The sequence below is a fragment of the Phoca vitulina genome, unplaced genomic scaffold, assembly GCF_004348235.1.
Source record: "Phoca vitulina isolate PV1807 unplaced genomic scaffold, GSC_HSeal_1.0 scaffold28, whole genome shotgun sequence".
NCBI lineage: Eukaryota > Metazoa > Chordata > Mammalia > Carnivora > Phocidae > Phoca > Phoca vitulina.
In genome coordinates this window covers 13,800,039-13,821,797 of record NW_022589731.1, presented here as the reverse complement: position 1 = coordinate 13,821,797, position 21,759 = coordinate 13,800,039, and the positions used below count along the sequence as shown (strand labels likewise).

Below are 21,759 nucleotides of genomic sequence, written 5' to 3'. Positions count from 1 at the left end.
GCTGACGAACTACATCTTATAGTCAGAATTTCCCGATTCATCTAACACTTCCATTGGCTAGATAAATCTGACTTTTTTTTTTTCATTAAATTTAAAAATAAACGTATGCTCATAGGAAAACAAGCATAGGAAGTGAAAAGTACAATGAACTGTTCCCTCATTTCTTAATCTTTATTTCATTATACTCTCTCAGGGAGTCTTTTTAGACATTTTTTCCCCTAATTGTTCCTACTCCCCATGAAATTTTTTTTTTTTAAAGATTTTGTTTATTTATTTGACAGAGAGAGAGCAAGCACAAGCAGGGGGAGTGCAGAGGGAGAGGGAGATGCAGGCTTCCCCATGAAATTTTAATATCACGGATATACTGTATATCCCTTTATATACTGTGATCCTTTGGAGGTTGCAAACCATTGTAATACCTGAGATTGTATTCCTCTTCGAGGCATTGTCACCCACTGATAATGCATGCTCTAACCCCCTTCCCATTGCTCAGAGTTACACTTTTTGTTGACTTTCTGTTGTATTTCCTTTAGAAAATTGTGCACTTGTATGTACATATGTAGTTATCACTGAATATATATTACAGAATTCATATCAGTACATATAGAGCTAAATCTTTAAAAATTGATTGGTTAGGGGCACTTGGGTGGCTCAATCAGTTAAGCGTCTGCCTTTGGCTCAGGTCATGATCTCAGGTCCTGGGATCAAGCCCCGCATCATGCTTCCCACTTAGAGGGGAGTCTGCTTGTCCCTCTGCCTCTCCCCGCTGCTCATGCTCACACACTCTCTCAAATAAATAAATAAAATCTTTAAAAAAATTGATTGGATAGTGTTCTACCCTACAGTTTTCCCACAATGTAGTTAATGTCCTCTGGATGGACACCTCTGTGTTTCTATGTCTTTGCTATTAAAAATAATGCTTTGGGCAATAGATAACAGTTGGAGACATCAGTATGAATTCGTGTTTTGCTTAATCTAGATACAGGTGATTACATACAGAAATATTTATAGATACATGTATGTCTATGTAGTGAGAAACTGTCACAGCCGGGAAGTGTCTAAGGAGACCTGACAACTACATGTAGCGTGGTATCTCAGTGGAATCCCGGAAGGAAAACGGAACATTAGGGAAAAACTAAGGAGATATGAATAAAGTGTGGACCTTCGTTCATAATAATGTGTCAGTATTGGTCCACTGATTATAATAAACGTACCATACTAATATAAGATGTTAATAATAGAAGAAACTGGGTGCAGGGCTTATGGGAACTGTCTGTATTATCCTTGCAATTTTGCTGTAAATTTAAAGTTTGTAAAATTAAAGTTTATTAAAATAAAAATGTTGCTTACATCCTTGTACACGTTTATCTGAAAGTGCCGCTGTGGGAAAAATTCCCAAAAGTGGATCCAAAAAGCGGGAATATTCTAAACTTGGTAGTGCTGTAGATTTTATTCTCTTAGACAACCAGGCTTTGCTTTAAAACGTAGAAGGAACATGGCTTTTGTTGTTGTCTGTCTACCATGCTGGTAAAAATTAAATATTAAAACATGAGTTTTGAAATTTTTTGTATGTCCACAGAACAGTAATATATTAGGATCCTTTTAGTTACTTGATTCTATCTCAAATCCTCTGTGGCAAAAATCAGAGTATGATTCTGTTACATATATGTGTGTGTGTGTGTGTATGTGTATACGTTTGTTTTAAATAAGACTTTTGGGGGGCACAGTTTTAGCTTTACAGAAAAACTGAGCAGAAAGTACAGAGAATTTCCACATAGCCCTTCATCTTCCCCCACGCCCTGTTTTCTCTATTATTATCATTTTGAGTTAGTGTGGTGCATTCCTTAGAATTGATGAGCCATACTGATACATTATTATTAATTAAGTCCATAGTTTACATTGGGGTTCATTCTTTGTGTTATATACATCCTATGGGTTTTGACAGATGTATGACTCATACCCACCATTACATTACCATACAGAATAATTTCACTGCTCCAAAAATTCCCTCTGCTCTACTTGTTCATCGCTCCCTCCTTACCTCTGAACTCCTGGCAGCGTCACTCATCTTTTTACTGGCTCTGTAGTTTTGCTTTTTTCACAGTGTCATAGAGTTGGAATTACTCGGTATGTAGCATTTTTATATTGACTTCTTTCACTTAGCAATATGCACATATGGGTTCCCCATGTCTTTTTGTGGCTTGATAGTGCATTTATTTCTTTGTATCACTGAAGAATACTCAATTGCATGGATGTACCACATTTTGTTTATCCATTCACCTGTTGATGAACATGATGGTTGCTTCCACGTTTTGGCAATTGTGAATAACGCTGCTATAAACATCCATGGGGGGTAAGGTATGGGGGAGAGGAAGCCTCCGATGGTCCTGTGATGTGGTCTCTGTCTCTTGGTGAGCCTGTGCCCCTGGGCTGTGACTTTCATCTGTGCTTCTCAGTTTTGGTGTTTCCTGCTTAGGTGAGACAGGAAGGCTAGAGGGGCCTGGAGTTGGCTCTAGGGAAATAATTTCTCCCGAGGGCAGGCCTTGCTACGAAGAACAGAGGCTCTGGGCATATTTCAGCATGGCTCCTCTCCCCCTTGCCCTGCCTGAAGCAGTAGGGAAATTTCCTCTGATACTTCCTCTGAGGCTGTGGTAGCGCTCCTGGAGATAAAACTCCCTAAAGTTTGGGACCCTCCTAAGACTGGCCCACCCACTGGAGTTTTTAACTCTCGAACTTGTTAGAACTGAGCCTTTAGCAATTCGCCGTTGACAGTTTAGGTTTCCCTCTCTTGGCGCTGGTTGCCGAGTGGGTTCCACACCTTGCCTTCTGCGTCAGGAAGTCATGATTGTCTGTATCTTGCTTGTCTCTCCAATTTTGGAATAGCAGTTTGTCCTGTGACCTCAGTTCTCTGGTGGATCTAAGAAGAATCGTTGATTTTCAGTTTGTTCCACTTCTCTGTTGTTGTGAGGACAGGAGTGGTGACAGAAAAGCTCCATGTCGGACTGGAAACCAGACTTATACATGCATTTTATAAACGTACTCCGTTTCCTTCCTTTCTGTGGGTTAATTTGAAGTCATTCCTATAGTTCATTGGGAGTACTTCTTAAGCATCATTAATTCATTAGCACCGAACTGTGTGTTCTACCAAGTAATGCGTAAATTTCAGGTTTGCCATCATTTCTTTTCAGATGTGAAATCTGTCATCTTTGTTTTTTGATCAGGTTTTCCAGTAGTGTTTTTTTTCTGGCTTTTCTAATGCTTTAATTAACAAGGGAGGTATAAATGACTTCTCTTTCTGCTCTGGCTCTAAAAGAGGACCCATTGGCATATGTGCAGAAGGGAATAATGTCCTAATTGAACATTATCTCTTATGACTCATGTCCTCGTTCCCCATTAGTAAGAGGTGTTTCATGGCTACATGAGTCTCAGAGATGCAGACTTAATGGATGAGAATCTACATTAGAAGATCTTATGAGGCAGTGTTTTTCTGGTTATATTTGATGGCTATTTAAAGCTTCACTTCTCTTAAGTATCTTGTTGTAACACGTGATGTAAGAGACCCTTTTAATGTGGGAAGGAGAGTACGTGCTCTTTCATGATTTGTTCATGTGAAGACCTAGATCCATTCTTCCTTCTTCCTTAATTTAACACACATTTATCCAGTGCCTGCTCCACGTCAGGCATTGTGCTAGATGTTGGTAGCTGTATGCATAAAGACATAGTCCTCACCCCAGAGGATTGTTTCTGGTCCAGTGTTTTAGCACACTGCACACAGAAATGCCCAGTAATGTTTTTTTACACGAATGACTTTGGAAATCGGTAGACTGGTCCTGCCTCCAATGTTTCTTACTGTGGAATTTGACTTCTCTGTGTATTTGTATCTTCATTTTTAAAATGGGGATGTTCATATTTGGCTTAATTGCTCCACATCACAGATTTATATGAACCAGCCATTCAGTCAACATAGGTACCAACTCTGCTTCGTATTCTGCTGGGTATAAGATCTCTAGCAATGAATCAGATGGGAGAGAAGACAAGAAGACAGACTTGTGCTCAGGTAGTTTATAATGTTACACGTTGATGCTCTAGTAGAGATAGATGAACAGGGTACTCTGGTAGTATATTAGAAATATAAATGTTGATTTTTGCCTTAGGTATGTGGGGAAGGTTTCTCACAGGAAATGACAATTGAATTGCATTGTCAAGGAGGAGGTAGGGAAGATGGGGAGGTGAAGGGAAAAATGTTTAAAAGGGAAAAATGTTTAAAAAGGCACCTGGGTGTGAAAGGTCTTAGAGGTATGAGGGACTGAGTGATGGTCTCTAAGGCTGAATGGCAGGAGTGGGGATGGGTGTCCCAGGTTGTGAAGTAACATCTTGGTGGACTACAAGAATGATGTAACCAGGTTGCCTTATTACTATGCTAACCATCTCTTTTGTGAAGAATGAACTTGGGATAGAGGGAGGCTAGAGGCTACATGAGAGGACTTTACCATTATTGAAGATTAGAATCAGGGCAGACATACTATAGAGGAAAGGCAGACTGGGGAGACGTTTTAAGAGATGGGAGCAATTTCATAATTCGTTGGAAGGTGGGAGAAAGAGAGGAATCAAGGCTGATCCTGAGGTACTAGCTTGAGGACCAGGTCGGTGATGACCCCAGAAGGACATCATGCATACGGGAAGGAGGAGGTTTGGGTGAAACGGCGTTTGATGAATTCACTTTCTAACATGTTGAGTTTGCGGTGCTTGTAGGCTGTCTGGATAGAGATGTGCAGGATAGTCCTGCCTAGCAGAACTTCTTGCTGCGGTGGAAATGTTCTTTGTCAGCTGTGGGCTCCGGAAGCCCCTAGGCACACGTAGCCGTGGAGCCCTGCAAGTACGGCTGGTGCAGCTGAAGAACGGAATTTTAAGTTTTCTTCAATTTTAATGAATTTACACGTGGGTTAGCCACATGTAGCTGGCGGCTCCGTATTCGACAGTGCAGGTCTAGAAGGTATTGGTCGGGAAGTACTGATCGGGCGCTTACCCTTGGGATAGGGTGATGAACCTGCCCGGGACTGAGAGGTGTCCAGGGACACTGGGCTCTTTTCTTCTCTAGTCTGTAACTGGGAAAGTCCCGGGCAAACCGGGATGGTGACTCACCCCAGCCAGAGGTGTTATTGCCTGTGTTTATGAACTTTAAGTGTCACGCTCCTGAAACGACCAAGTCTACTCATCTCATTTCTGGGCTGACTATGTCATGATTTGCAGCTTGGAAAGAAAGCTCCCTTTCTTGGCATTAGGGAGTTGGAAAATGGAAAACCAGCATGATTCTTGAAACACGTGCTCTGCCTGATATTCTCCTTGTTTTCTCCACATCTCCCTTTTTCTTCCATTCTGTACTCTTACGGAGTGATCCCCCTCCCTGGCTGCACATCAGAATCGCCTGGGGTGTTCACTTCTCAAACAAATATGGTGCCCAAGGTCCACCCTAGACTAGTTAAATTAGAATCTTGGGGTGGGGTGGGTGGCGAGGGGGCTAGACATCTGTATGATTTAAAAGCTCCCCAGGTGATTCCAATGTGCAGCCAGGATTGAAAAGTACAGTTCCCAGACATGCTTCCATTTCTTTGCCTTTTTTTTTTTTTTTTAAACTACAACGCATTACAACTGATTGTTAGCCCCCTTTCTCCTTTTATTTGGGTAGCAGTAGTCGGGTTTCAGAGATTTTCTGCTCTGCCAGCTTTCAGGCCATGTACGGAGGGCATTAGGGAGCAGCCTGATCTCTTACCATGCACACAAGATCTGATGTACTTTGCTGTATCAGTAACAATAAGCATGGCTGACATGTACTGAACATATAACATACCTAAGCACTCTTACACCTTACATGTTAGCTTACTCTTAATCACCATACCATGTGAAAGACGTATAATTTTCATTCTTAGGAGGAATCTGCGATTTAGAGAGGTTAACCAACTAGACCAAAGTCCCTTGGCTGCACTTTTTAATTACTGTGCGATGTGACCTTACCGTACATTGAAATCCACTGTACCTGAAACCCAGGAGATGAAGTCTTCCCAAGCCCTGGGTATCTTTCATGTGGCAGAGCGTTGGTCCAGTTCATCTTTACTTTTGCATTGGTTACTTCAAGATTTGGAGGATCTGTATCATCCAATCACTTGAGTTGTGTGACTCACTTAAAAAATTTCCAAACTCTGAGCCAGTTCTGAAACAAAAAGAAGGCTTTCTCTGTGACCCTTTAGCATTGCCAAAAAAGAAGTAGCTGAATACGATAGGTCACTATAGTTTTTGCCAGTTTTGCTGAGGGTGGGGTTACATGTGTATTCACTATGGGGTGTGTGTGTGTGTATGTGTGTGTAAATCTTGTTTAGGACAGCGAGTTTGATTTTCTAATTTCAATGAAAAAAATATAAATACATGTTTTTCTTTCCATTTATGCCCTGTTCCCCAGGTGCTCCCTTCCCACTGGGGATTCTGCCCATACTTTCCCCATACTTTTCCTCTCCATTCCCTTTACCTGGCTTTATTTTTTTAAGTTGCACAGAGTCACAAGAAAGCACATTGTCTGTGGTTTCCATTAAGGCATGATAGGTGAAGGGTTCTTAATTAATGCTTTTCATGAAGACCCTATAGTTGAGAGTCTGCAATGTTTCGTCTGGATTCTATTGGCAACATAATGGAAGAATAGTATCGGTATTTTTAAAAAGCTTCAAAGGTGTTATCTAATGTTTTAAATAGAAAAACATTTTCTTAATGTCAATATGAGATCATGGTTTTATAAGCCTTTATTGTTTCTTTGTTCATCTGTAAAGTAGGTCATCCAGAATAGAGTGGTAAATCAGTCTTGATTTTTCAACGTCATCTACAGATACTTTCAAATGTCAAGAAAAACTAAAGTCTCTCGGTAAAATATGTATTTATTTTTTGAAAGAATATTAGATATAGTAATAAGACTTAGGACCATGACCGTACACTACCCAGTGCATAAGTGTATATTTTTAGAATCTCTTAGTTTTATTTCTTTCTGTTAAAAAAGGAGGCAGTCATTTTATTGATTTTTCATAACCAAGGACAATTTGCTTTATACCCATTGGTTGGGCTTTGTGTGGTGGTGGCTGAAGAGGAGCTGGTGTGTATAAGACTTCATCCTGTGGTCACTCAAATGTTTTCTGTTGAAATGTAATTATTTTTAAAAAGGCTCTATCTTTACCTATATACTACATTCAGCTGTTTTATCGGCTGTCTCATTTTCAAGAATTCTTTTTGGGTGTGGCTTCAATAAAATTGTCCATTAACTCTTACTTAGATGGTCAGAGAGTGCCAATAAAACCTATGGGCATTGGTGGTGTAATCCCATAAATACTTGTTCATTTGGTTGGATTTAAAGGTTGTGGTTCTACAATCACCATAGCTATTCTAAATCCTTTGGATCACTGTTGGAGGACACAAACGATGTACTTCACCGTGTGCATTGTTTGTTTTTGGGTTTTTCTCTGTTCCAGTGGTTAGAATCCCCCACTTCTAGAATTAATAACCAGATTATCTGGGATGTTCTTGAAGCTACTGGTTTTAGTTTCTTTTTTTCTATCATCTGCTTATTGATGGAAATAGGAAACTCTATTTGTCTTTTCTTTTTTTAAGAAAAAAACTGAGCTTTTTGTAGATAAATCCCAATTACATTTTTTTATAGGTACAAGTATAAAAATCCAGTCTGATAATGGCCTGGCTCGGTGGTGCCAGTCAAGGTGCTGGTCTGGGAGGAGGCCCACCTTACGCATTCTGCTCTGTCTTTAAGGCTGGGTCATGCTCTCTCTTCCCATCATATGCTGTAAACATCGTGTTCTGAACCGTGAGGCTATCTGACAGTGGTGCTTTGGCTAAGAGATAACTGTGGGTGTTCAGGCTACTTTATTTGTCTGGCGATAGAGGGTTTTAAATAATAAGTTGCTGTTTTCTCACATAGGTGGAAATATTTCCAGACGGTTCACATATTTTTCCAACTTAGTGAAATGAATCTGGCTGGTATCTGGTCATGGCTTGGTGGTAGATGATCTTGCAATGCCTGAAAATAGTTGTTCTTAGCTGAATGCTCACAGTGTAAACCTTTTGCTCTGTGGATAAAGCAGATGTGTGACACGGAACTGAATGTGTAAGCTGACATTATTTTCTGGAGGCTGATTTTAAAAATAAACCTCTGATTATAGCACCACAGACTTAATGGTGCTAGAAGGAACTTCAGGGAGCATCCACCTGTCTCCTTTCACGGGACCCAAGTGCTGAGCACCAAGAGAAGTGATTTGTCATAGGTCACTTATGGCTCCGAGGTCTTTCTGTGACCTAGGGAGAATTGGAAATTTGGCTTGGTGGGCTCACACCGGCTGTGGTCTCTTTTTCTTTCTTACTCTTAAAAGCAGAAGCCCTTCTTCTGTGGCCTTTTCTCTACCCCATCACCAACATACTAAAGAGACAATAGAGATGAGTTGGATCCCAGGTTTTCCTACAGTAAACTTTTGATGGTGTTATAACGTTGCTTTCCTTTTTTTTTTTTCTTTTAGCCATAGGCGAATATGAAGACCTCAGAGCAGAGAACCAGAAAACAAAGGAGAAGGTTTGTACTTTACCCTTTCTTTCCTTTCTTACATGTGTGAAAGCCTGGACGGCATGGTGCATTGTTCTGCCACCAATTTCAGTTAAATGCGAATGAGTTTTTTTCTTTTTTCTTTTCTCCTGCATGTGTGGTTCAAGCTAATATCAACTCCAGGCTCCAGATGGTAAAGAATAGCAGGCATGCCGCAGTGGCCCTGCTCTGGGAGATTAACTACTCAGCTAAATGTGCAGCAAGGCACCAGGCCAAGCAACTGAAGCCCCCAAGATTTGTACTTTTTCCCTGACAACCAGATTTGGGACTCTAGTGATGGAATTGAAGGGAAGACACTTATCTTTGGGACTTAAGACAGAGTAGATTCTGGAGAGAACTCTTTGGCATTAGTCATTGGTGTTTAGCCTATCTTCTTTCATAAACCTTTTTTATGCTCACGTCCTCTTAAGTATATGAATAATATACTGGAGGTTGAAAATCACCCACTACGAAGATGGTAACGCTTGGTGCATGTTTTCGGGGGCCCTGGCAGTTTTATTTTTAAACTGAAATCATTGAATTCTACTTACCTTTTTAAACTACTTACCTTTTTGTCTCTGCACATGTCCATCTAAGATTTGTGAATATTTGTTTATGTATCTTTATTCCCCCCCCCCCGCAAATTCAGGGAGGGGCAGAAGGGGGGGGTCTAAGTTAAAAAAAGAAGAGAGTGCTCAATTGAACTGAGAAGTAGGAGACAGAGAGAGAGAGAGCAGAGCTGTCCATTATTGCTTTTAGATAGAAACAAAATTTGTGTTTAGAAATTACCTTGATAGACTAAATATTTCAAAACTTAATGTCCTTGGCAAAAAATTAATAAAATATGTCCTTCGTAGTTATTGAAGCAGATGGTCATCATGGCTATAAATTATGAGACCTTGTCTTTAAAATTTGAGAGTAAGATCTGTAATGAAAATGGGCAGTGAGCCGAATATTTGTAAAACCTTTGGCATATTTGAGACCATTTATTGGGTTCTTAAACATCATATTTAAATTTTTCACTCATATTAATTGGCTGCCTATATTAGCTGTTACATGGTTGGTGATATGGTATGAACTCTAGTTCATATAAAAATGGATTTTGAGACCATTATTTTTCACCCAGTTTTAAGGCTCCTTTGCTCATCTGCAAATAAATCTTTGATGTTCTGTGAAATCGTGTTTCTTCTCTTCTTTCCATCAGGTGATTTAAGAAATGGTAGGTAGGTGAGGGTGATGAAGATCTCTGTGATAGAAAGTGGTTGGTGCATGCATCTCTAATGTGGTAAGAAAGTCCCAGAAAAATAGTTTGACAAGATTCCTAATTCTAACACAGTAATGATCCCAAATCATAGATGTCCTGAGGATGCCAACAGGCGGGGAGTTTGTGCTTAGATCCTGGTTCCCTGATGCCCCATAATCTCAGAGTGGACCCAGTGGGGGATGATCAGACCAGGTAGCTTGAGCCTCTTTGCCCAGATGCGCAACCATCTTCCAGCTCTAGGAAAGAGAGCCAAGAAGTTACCAGTTGAGTCTTTTCTGTAGGTGTCCTGGCCTAGGAGGAAAGAGCAAGACAAGTTGGAAGGGTTAATTCAGGAGAACTCTTTGACTTAACCTAGAAGATAGAAGTGGAGAAAGCAAACAAGTGTCTTCATGTGATGGAGAAGGAAGGATATAGAAGAAAATGAGAAACATGAGAGGCAGAAGAGTAAAATTTTTTTCTTTCTTCTCCTCCTCTAATCCTTCCTTACATATAGACCTCACATTGCCCTAAAAATAGTGCACAGAGAACAGAACCTCGGGGCTTCACAGAGTCATGTTTGTTCTATAAACATCCGTTGCTGGTGGTGTTGATGGTTATTTAACTGAGAGCCACTTTCTGCAGTGAGGTTTTTAAGTGAACCATCTGTTACACAGGTGGAATTATAGGTAAAATGCATTTGGTGAAAGGAGGACTATAAATTAGTTTTGCGCATTAACTAGTTGCATGTTTCTCTACATGGAATATGACCTAATACTTCTGTGACATCTGCATGCATTACTGACCTTCTTCTGTGCTAATTCTTTAAAAATAACTGTTAACAGAAATGGGAAGAAAAGAAATGAATGCAGTATGGAATGCTGTGGTTGGGTAAAACAAAATAGAGTGGTTTTAAGTTCACTGCATTCTGTTTATCTTCTGTTAAAGGACTAACAGGCTTACTATTGCAGATTTCTTCCCAAAAATGGGGGGGGGCTATATTACAAAAGATGGAAGTATATAATAAAAGCCTTTTATACAGCATAGAATGAGTAAAAGCAGCTTTAGTTCTCGAGGTAGTAAATGGAGAACACTACTTTCTCTGGCAAAGCACTTTCTTGTGCCTGGCCGAGTGAGCCTTGTCCAGGCCATATCTGCAAATATGCATGGCCATCCTTCCCTTGTAGCCCCAAACCAGAGTTTAAAATTAGTCAGGATCTAAAGTGAATCTAAAGTGGAAGTCCTTTTGCCATAGTTAATTTCATCTGGGGGAATTTTGCACGAGTGGGAGGGACCAGAATAAATTCACTGCATGTTATCTCTCCCTTCTACGTGTCCGCATTAAGTCTGTCTTTGTTGCTAGATGATGAACCTGATCAATGAGAAGAGACAAAGGGTTTGATTTCTTTGGATAAGAGCTTTTGATGCTCTCTTTGGAATCTCCTCTGCTGAGACCAGTGGTAGGACATGAGTTTATGCTTAAGGGGCTGTGTTTATTATTAAGAAGCTGCCATGGGTCACACACACTCACTTATGTTCCTCTTCTGATGCTTCAGACATCCCTGTGTCGGCTCTAGTGCACAGAGAACAGAACCTCGAGGCTTCACAGAGTTGAGATTCATACACGGGTCTTCTGGCCACAAATGTTCTTTTTGAAGCCGGTAAACTCATGGGAGCTGATTGACTTTTTCCACCAAGGTCTTGGTGTTATTCTTCGTTCTTTGTTGTTAGCTCATGAATTTTCCATAGGAGATTATCAGACTCAGGACTTGTCTTGACCATCTGTAGGTTTGAACTTAAAAACCGAAAGTTAAATATCAAATCAGTCTGACGTCAGAAACATCACGTGTGTGAGTGTGTGTGTATGCAGATTCTGATATAGGTGTGCCAAGGGGAAGAGTAGACGTGGAAGGGTGGGCCAATGTGTCAATGATCTTTTCCTTTGCAGTTATCCCTATTTAAGAAAAATGTAATGTTGATCATTTTCTGGTTTTTCTCATTGTCCTTGAGGATGGAATCAAAGTCTGTTTGAATTTATAAGGAAAGCTTTTTTGAAGGCAAGACTGTTGAATGCCTTCTGAGTACTGGAGTACAAAGAAAAACATACGAAGGTCCCACTCTTGAGTAAAACCACTCTAATGAGGGACATAGGCACATGGACAAATGATAAATTATACTGTTGTAAGTGAATGTCTGGGGTTTGGGGGTGGGATGGGAAAGGGACAAAAAGATAATGATCCTACCCTAGACTGTGTGACAAACTCTTATTAGCTGTTAATGCTTGGCTTAAATGTTCCTTATTTTTTTTTTTTTTTTAAATCTTCTCCAACTTTTTCTCAAGCAGAATTGTTTACTTCTTTGTCATAAAACATCTGTGTATTTCTTATTTACTTATCACCTTTTATCAACCAAAATTATCAAAATATTAGGGTACGAGTAAGTTGTATGGGGTTGGATTATAATGTAAAACGTTCAGGTTTTTTTTTTAATGTCAGGGTAAGTGGAGATTATGGAAAGGGTGCTACTTTTTATTATTTTTTGCCTAGTTCCTAAGTGACATTATCAGCAGTATGTTAAAAAGTAAGAAAGCCTATCACATGAAAGTCAACAAGACCTTCAAATCTGTTTTTTGAGGTATGGAAAAATAGAAGACTATATATTTTGGAATCAATCAAATAAAATGTGATTGTTTGCTTGTGAAGCAGTCCCCATATTCATACGTTAGTCATGCTCCTACAATTGAAGGGCATTCCCCTTATGACTCATTCAGGATCTTTGTCATAATTGTTTGGGGCTTTTTCCTGTATGGGGGGGCAAAGCCTCACTGAGCTTTTAATGGAATAGCTTTCACATTTCTCAGGGTGGCTGGGGTGTGTGTGGAGTGTGCGTAAAAAGAAGGGAATGTGTATAATAGAAGAATATCTGCCTTTAAACAGTAAGTATTTATATTTAATATTATGTCTTGAGATTGAGTTTTGAAATGAATACATGTTTAAGTGGCTGATTATAAGTCGTTTGGATGAGCTTCTGTAACAGTGCATCAGGCGGATCTGTCAGCTTGCCAGGAACAATGAATGAAAGGGAATGAGGCAGACACTTTCCAAGACTTATGTTTCAAGAAGCAAGATATATGATACTGTTTGCATCTTGGCTGCATTGTCTATTGTTAGGATTTCTTTCTCTTGTGTCAATTTCAGAGGTGAAGGTCCCAAAGTATTTTATTTAAAAAAAAAATCAGCAAAGAAGCCACTTTAAAGAGCAAGATATGCATCCATTATGCTAACTGTTCATGCATAATACATCCACATACATGCAGTTTCTTTAGAACAGAGTGGCAAGTGGTTGTGCCAGAGAAAAAGTAATTACTTAGCAGTTTGAAAGTGAAAATGAGTCTCTTATTAACAGCAATCTATCCAGAAACAAAGAGCAAGGATCTCTGTTCTGATGACATGTGTTTCCATCTAACACACAATACCTAGAATTTGGAGAATGCTGCAAGACAGCTTCAGGGGGCAGCTACTGAAAATTGGAGGGAAAGAACTTTGAATTGGAAGAAAGAACGCCACCAAAAGAGAAAGAGAGTGAAAGGAATTCCGTCTAAGTGGGAATGATTTCTTTTATTGTGTTCTTTAAGGACAAGCACAGTTGAGTTCTAGCCAAACTTCCATAGGTGGAACAATAGGATTGTCCAGTATTATTAAAAATGATTTTGATGGTCCTCTACATGCATCACCAAAGAACCTAAAATAGGTAACTATGTGCAAATCTGATGCTGTGCATGTGTACGTTTTTAAATCTTGTAACTGGACACAAAGGGAGTGAACTTCCAGAAAAAGCAGTAGAAACGGTGGCGCGCTGAGACCTTTCCGGATCCGGTGTTAGAGCCTCTGCACTGTGTTCATGTAGCGCAGCGTTTCCCCCCTTAGAGCAAGTGTTCTTATAAATCGCTTGCTTCAGTGTTGATCCTTTTTGGTAGATCGTAGGCGTTGTGAGAGCACGATGTTAGGTTCCCCCCGGCCTCCCCCCACCCCAGCGCTTAACACAGCGCCTGGCCTGTGTGGGTTCTGTGTCAATAGGTTGTTCAGGGCTCGGAGGAAGGAGATCGAGGCATTCAGTGATTATGGTAGATTCCCTCAGCGAAGGCCCTTGCCTTGTGTACATTGTCTGCTTTGTCGATGGTGTGTGTGTGTGTGTGTGTGTGTGTGTGTGTGTGTGTGTGTGTACAGCGTATGTGTGCACTTCTTGGGCCCCAAACAGGCCTTTCTATAGGTTGGCAGCCCCCCGCCGAATTCGTGCACCTTGGAGATCAAGATGAATGTTTATGTTAGTGGAGGCTAGACACGATTCAGAATATTGGGGTTTTCCTTGCATTAACTATACGCACGGCAGCATATAAAGACGTCTTAGTATCTACAACTTCTCTGGCTCTCTGCTGAGCCTGTGAGGCAGACACTTAGGTCTAAACGGTAGTTGATGTGTGGGGGAGAAGGGAGGGAGCTGCCCATTTCGGGGGGGGAGGTTCAATGCTGCCAGTTCCCACTGGAGACACTTAACCTCTGCCAGTCATTCTGTCAGTGCTTTGAAATGCCGGTTGAGTCTCGGAAGCCAGGTATCTGCCTGGATGAGGCTCACAGAACAGATACGGAACATGGCCAGGGCTTCTCCTGTTGAGACCAGGGCCTCTCCTATTCGAAACCGGCAAGGCCAGCCTCTGGTCAGTGCACCACTTCATAATGAGCCACCCTCGACTCTAGAAGAGACCTCATGTTATCTGGCTTGTGGAAAGTAGCCACGCTCAAGCTGCCGGGTTCTGCCCTGGCCACAAGCTCTCCAGAGAGTCGCTGGGCATCCTAATTCAGTGATGTGGGCCCTCACATCTGTTGCTATTGCAAAGTCTTCATGAGCAATTCTCACACAAAAAGAGGCCGTTTCTACAAATGCTGCAGCTGCCTGGGCAGGGTAGAGGAAGGGGCAGGATGGGTGAGGGGCTTCTGCAGGACACAGAGACGTAACCGTCTCCCGTAGAGGCCCAGAATCCTTGCTGACTTCCCTGTTGGTAGGAGAGAAAGGTTGCGAGCTATTTTGCTGGGTTCACCTAAAATGATGAAATAAGCGGATGCCTGGATTTCTGCTTCGTAAACGGGTGCATCCTTCATATTTTGTTCAGCTCTGGTTTGGGGATAAGTCAGCTGCATTTGCCGTACGTGTAGGTCCCCCCTCCCCCCAATGCACACCCCTTTCAGTATCCGTAGCAGATGGTAAATTCTGTGGCTGCCAGTTTTATCATAATGTGGTTGCAGAAAATAGAAAGCAAAGCAAAATGAAGACCCCTGATAGAGTACAGCTGGGGTTGGGTGACAGCCTCTGAATTCTCTGGTGATGTCTGTAGGGTTCCTGTAAAAACATACGGCTGGATGATGGAAACTGGCTACTGGCATGATGGAATAGGACCGTGATGTTGAGACCTGTTATTAATGAAAGCCCGTCCACCTGGGCCTTAGGAGCAGAGAGCAGGGGCATAACACTTTCCTTTTCGGAAGCTGGTGTAAGCCTCCGTAAAATTGCCATGTGTTGTTCATGACCAGTACTCGGGAACTGCATGGGTGGATCTTGTGTGATGTCAGTTGGTGGGCTTTTTCAGATCTGAGTAGGTAGAGTGCCATCCAGTTTAATGCTCTTGTCATGCAAAGTGTCAGTGAAAACTCTGACTTTTGATTTAAGTAACAATTCAGGTGGAGCTTTGAGAGGTATATAGAAGAATCCAAGTGGTATTAAGTCAGGGGCAGCGCTCCCAAGCACCAAATCTTAGGTAAAGACAGTTTTTCACAGGGCATCTTACACCTTCAGAAATGCCAGATGAAGAAACATGAAGTTAATTTGAAAGTAAAACAGCAGAGGGACGCCTGGGTGGCTCAGTCATTAAGTGTCTGCCTTCGGCTCAGGTCATGATCCCAGAGTCCTGGGATCGAGTCCCACATTGGGCTCCTTGCTCAGCGGGGAGCCTGCTTCTCCCTCTCCCTCTGCTGCTCCCCCTGCTTGTGCTCTCTCTCTCTGGCAAATAAATAAAAATCTTTAAAAAAAAAAAAAAAAGTAAAGCAGCAGATTTATTTGATTTGGCAATCATAACTCAGGAGAGTGAGTCTAGTCAGAAATCGGTTTCTTTTGTGCTTTAGACTAAACTGCATTGTTGGAGGTGGGTGTGCAGACTGGCAAGGGGGTGGGGAAGCATCGCATAGACAAGCCACATTCTAGAAGACAAGAAGAACATTCCTGAAACAGCAGGCCAGCAGTCTCTGTCTGGTGGGGGAAGGATCTCAGAAAGCTTGTTCGAGAATCCAGAACTCTAGTGTTTAGAATTTTAAACACCAAAAATTAATAAAGGCAGTTTATTTGTTAAGTTGGAAGTAGAAACTATATTAGACAGCATTAGTTTTTTTTACAGAGGAGAGATTCGTCAAGAAAACCTTAATGAAAGAATAGGCATCCTCCTTAAGGAAATGGCCCAGCCTGACCCCTCCTAAGTCAGGGTTTGGTAAACAGCCTTGCTAATTTAGAATTAGGACTTGTTTCGTGTACTCTTGCTAGAACGGATTTACCCAAATGAATGAAGATACAGACTTTCCAGGTTTCAGTTCTTGAGGCATTAAAGGGGAAGACCGAACTGTTGACTTAATTTTTTTAAATTAAAAAAAATATTTTAAAGCACAGAGAAGGGCAGAGAATAACAACAAATATGTAACCCACAGAATTAACTGTTATTTTGGGGTGGCTGGGTGGCTCAGTCAGTTAAGCGTCTGAGTCTTGGTTTTGGCTCAGGTCATGATCTCAGGGTCCTGAGATGGAGCCCCACGTCAGGCTCCGCGCTCAGCAGGGGGTCTGCTTGAGATTCTCTCTCCCTCTCCCCCTCACCCCACTCTCGTGCGCTCTCTCCCTCTTTTTCAAATAAATAAATAAAATCTTAAAAAAAAAGAATTGACTTTTATTTTTTTTTTAAACTTAAAAAAATGCTACAGGTATAATTGAAGGGGACCAGCCCTGGTCCCCTTCCCTATATTTTAAGAGATAACTAATGTGATAAATTTTGTATGTATCCTTCTATTTTGTCTTTTTATATTTTTATATATGCCGTATGTATCATGAAGTATACATTTATAGTCTAAGTCTATAAAGTGATTTTATTGGCTTAAGGTATATATTAACATGGATTCTCCAACTCCTTTTATTCACCATTATGGCTTTTGAGGTAGAGGTTGACACATACAGCTTATGTTCATTCATTCACTGTTCTCTGACGTGTTACAGGAATATACCATGATTTATGCTGAATGTGTATATAGAACATTACTAGAGATTCCAGTAATAGAATCTGGAAGTGGGATTGCGGGGGTGCCCGGCTGGCTCAGTCAGAAGAGCAGGTGACCCTTGATCTCGGGGGTGGTGAGTTTGAGTCCCACGCTGGGTATAGAGATTACTTAAAAATAAAAATTCAAAAAAAAAAAATAGAAGTGGTATTGCTGAGTCATAGGGCGTATGCATTTTCAATTTTGATAGTTTATTTCCAAACTAGTTATGTCTCTTGACACTCCCACCAGCAGTATATGACAGTTTTCTTTTGTTTTTTAAAAGATTTTATTTATTTATTTGACAGAGAGAGACACAGCGAGAGAGGGAACACAAGCAGGGGGAGTGGGAGAGGGAGAAGCAGGCTTCCCGCGGAGCGGGGAGCCCGATGCGGGGCTCGATCCCAGGACCCCGGGATCACGACCTGAGCCGAAGGCAGACGCCTAACGACTGAGCCACCCAGGCGCCCCAGTATATGACAGTTTTCAATTCCTGATAGCAAACTTTTAGTTTTTGCCAGTCTATTAGATGAGACTATCTCACTGTCTTAATTTGGGTTTTCCAAATTATCAGTGGCATCATAATTTTTTAGCCATTGAAATTTGAAATAAATATCCAAAGGCATGAAATCCCAATATATTTATCTGGCACAGTAGGATTAAAATGTAATTTAAGGTTTTGTTTTACTGAGGCTCCTGGATGGCTCAGTCGGTTAAGCATCTGCCTTTTGCTCAGGTCATGATCCTGGAATCCCAGGATCGAGCTCCATGTCAAACTCCTTGCTCTTCAGGGAGCCTGCTTCTCCCTCTGCCCCCACTCATGCTTTCTCGCTTGCTCACTCTTTCTCTCAAATAAATAAATAAAACCTTTAAAAAAAATAAAAAAGTTGGGGCACCTGGGTGGCTCAGTCGTTAAGTGTCTGCCTTCGGCTCAGGTCATGATCTCAGGGTCCTGGGATCGAGTCCCGCATCGGGCTCCCTGCTCCGCAGGAAGTCTGCTTCTCCCTCTCCCACTCCCCCTGCTTGTGTTCCCTCTCTCGCTGTGTCTCTCTCTGTCAAATAAATAAATAAAATCTTTAAAAAAAAAAAAAAAAGTTGTGTTTTGCTCACATGACCCTCTTGTTACAGTATTATAGTATTCCCAGAAAATTCAGATTTTAATTATTGCTCTTAATAGTTAAAAATCACTTTTTAAAGTTTTAGACCTTTTTGATGAAAATCTTTCTAAAATGTGTTATACTTAACCTGTTTTGTGAAATTCACAGTAAGTTGAATCAGTCCTCATAATGAACATGAGGTGTTTATAAAATTCATTAACACTTTGAGGGCCTGTTAAAATAATGGATACTTGTTTCTATACCAGATACCCTGAAAGGTCCTCATGCTTTAATAGTTATTTTTGGCTTTTATGGTCTTACCTCCTCCTAGTGTTTTCAGTGAGTCCTCCCACCTTTTAAAACTAAAAATTAGTTTATGTAAATGGTATATGCTTATTTGGAATATTTTATATTTTCTCATTTTAATTTGCTACCTTCTATTTGGAATTCTAAGCATATGAGGATATTTTTCCTTAACTGAAGATTTCAAGGGGGCGCACGGCAGCAGTTTGTCTTCAAGTAGGTGTCACTTCCGGCTGTGCTTCTGGAGAGTTCTGGAGAGTTCGTCGCTACCCAGTTTCAGGGAATCTGACCTGCAGATGTGTGGGGTGTTCACTGTATTAGCAAAATACCTACTTAAAAAGAGTCACGTATATTCTCTTAAAGAATGAGTAATTTGAACTCAAGGATGTTAAATTGGTCTGTTCCTGAGGAGATAATGAGTAGTAAGATGACTCATTATCTTGGAAGGTCCAAGGCAAGTGGCCAGGTAGAGACCATGCTGGTTGAGTAGTGTAAGTACCATGTGACCGTTAATGCTTTCTAAAGGTTTTTAATTTTTGTTTTCTTTTCATAAAACTGTTACTGTTTATACGTTTGCTCTTTCTTGCCTTCCCAAACTTGTGACACAAATTTAACATTTCTGTGTTTTCTCCTTTCAGTGTGACAAAATTAGGCAAGAACGAGATGAAGCTGTTAAAAAACTGGAGGAATTTCAGAAAAGTATGTAAGCATTTCGTTGGAATTATTATAACACACATAACTGTGTTTGGGAATTATGTGTGTAGACACGTCCCCTATGTTTAGTTGCTGCCGCATCGGGCATCCAAGAAGGCAAGAATTGTCTTCCCATTTGCCCCCCAAAAAATGTCCTGACATTACTGTGATTTTCAAAAAATGGAATGACCATTATTATTTCATGAGTATGTTATTATAAAAGACAGTTTGCACTTGTTATAAAAAAATTTTACTATGCAGGACAGTTAAAGGAGAACAAAAATTGCTTGTTATCTTGACTCTTTGAGAAAAGGCAATGTTAGCATTTTATAGTCTTTCTGTCTTGGTCTTTTATGTGTGGGCAATATTTATGTCTACAAAAAATAAAGTCATGCTTTGCATTCGGTTTTGCAGCCAGCTTTTTTCAGTGAGTGGTATATTATGGTCATCTTTGCATGTTAGTAGGGATGTATATTTTTTCCTGTATCCTATTACACAACAGTACCCTAATTTATTTAAACATTCAGTGATAGATGGATTATTTCTGAGTTTTAGATATTCTAAGTAATGCCATGTCAAGTATTCTTACACATCTTTACAGTGGTCTGATTTGTTTCTTACATTAATTCATAGAAAAGGAATTCTAGTTAACAGAACTTACACATTCTTAAGAGTCTGAATGTTTGAGATGGCCCTCTCACCAAGGCATGTTGTATTCCCACAAAAGCTGTAGTAATATTCTAAATTTTTGCTGTGGTATTTTTGTGTGTTACGCAAATCTGTCATTACCTTATCCCCTAAGACAGAATGTATCTGATCACACTCAGAAGGATCAGAAGGAAATAGGTCATGGGAAAAGGACCAGACCTTAGCAGGAAAAGATGGCCCTCCCCCTTGGAAGCAGGGTCTTTCTCCATCTTTCTGCAGATGCTGTATCAGGCTGTTTGATTATATCGTAAGGTGTTGACTTGGTAACTACACAACAGAACATTTTATTCTTGTTGAAGGTTAAACAGCCATGAAAATGGAGCATTATAGTTCATTTCAATAGCCAGTTTATTTCAAGTGTCTGGCTGTAACAAAACCTCAGGGGAATATTGTTGATGTTACTTTTCTTTGGAGGCCAACACGCTATGACAGAAATACCTCTTATTTGTGAATGTATGAATTGCAATTGCGTAGGACTTTCTTCTTCTCTAATGCAGGATTAATTTGATGTCCTTACACTTTTGCTGACACCGGGTCACACTGAGTTATACCATCGACATTGTTACCAATTCATGTTCTCAAATTAATTATTGATAGTGGATTGGCATGCTGTGTGTAGTAGGAATAGTTCAAGTTCTTAGGGTCGGACTTATAAAATGCTCTGGTCGGGCAGGTAGTAGGCATGTTGCTTCTTGCATTCTGCAGAAATGGAAGGAGCTTCTCCCCAAATCAGCCTACCTTTAGAGTAACATGTAAACTGCTTTCCTCTCCCACTTCCTTTTTCCCATTGTCTCTTCCTCTAAATATCTTTGATAGTTTTATAAAAATTCACATTTTTCCTTATGAGCAACTCAAAGCCTGAAAGAATCGATTGAAAGGTTAGTACAACGATCTTTATTGTTGTATGCATTGAATTTTTGACTTTTCTAAGTCTGCTTAATTAATTTAAAGTTTGGACGGCAGGGGAACAGAATGCCGACTCTTGACTCCGTCTCAAAAGAGCAGAAAATGGGGACGACGAAAACTCGAAATATTTGTTAAAACATTGCGTCTGGGGTAAATGTTGATGACTTTCGAACAGAGAGCAGAATTTCCGATTTGGAAGGGATTGCAGCGGTTACCACCGGTAAAAAGCACCATTTGATGTGCACCCACGTAGTCCTGAGCAATTTCTGCATTAGTCAGATTGGGATAAGTGACCCTGCCTCATAGGCTGTTCAAGGAATAAATGAGATAATTCATGTAAAAAGTGCTGAACACAGTGCCTGGCATTATGGTTTAAGTGCCCAGTAAATGTTAGCTGCTGCTACCACCATCTCATTTACTGTCCCATCCCGAGCTCGGGTGCCCTTCAGCGTGAAGAGGCCGCGAGTCAGTTCACGAGTGAGTTTCCAGACCCTGGTCTTGACACTTGGACAGCCCCGGGGGAAAGTATCTTCGGGCGCTAAGTTGGACGCTGCCTGCCCATCATGTTCACCTACGAGGCCCAGATCTCAGTGAGGGAAGAGCCTCAGGAAGAGCTCCCTTAGGTCGGCGGGCTCTACTCACCTAGCCGACCATGCTCTTCTTAGCTGGTTTCGTCCGTTTGTCCCTGCCGTTCTCCGCCCTCCCCCAGCTCTTCCTGAGCCTCTTCTCCTGTCTTCCTGCACAAAGAGCACCACTGCAGAGCAAAGCCACGTTCCCTAGGGAGACAGATTCGTGTGCGAGAAGTAACTAACGGCCTTTCATGTCCTTCAGCCAGAACGTGAGAGCCTTTGC

At 41.0% G+C, this 21,759-nt stretch overlaps 1 protein-coding gene across 2 annotated transcripts in view; it reads left to right on the top strand.

Moving 5' to 3' along the window:
- Nucleotides 1-21,759, top strand: part of SHTN1 (shootin 1) — a 97,956-nt gene that overhangs the window by 5,150 nt on the left and 71,047 nt on the right. For both annotated transcript variants that reach the window (XM_032423449.1, XM_032423450.1), the window contains exons 2-3: nt 8,559-8,611; nt 19,239-19,299. In XM_032423449.1, the coding sequence (XP_032279340.1) occupies nt 8,559-8,611; nt 19,239-19,299 (114 nt within the window). The remainder of the gene's footprint in view (nt 1-8,558; nt 8,612-19,238; nt 19,300-21,759) is intronic.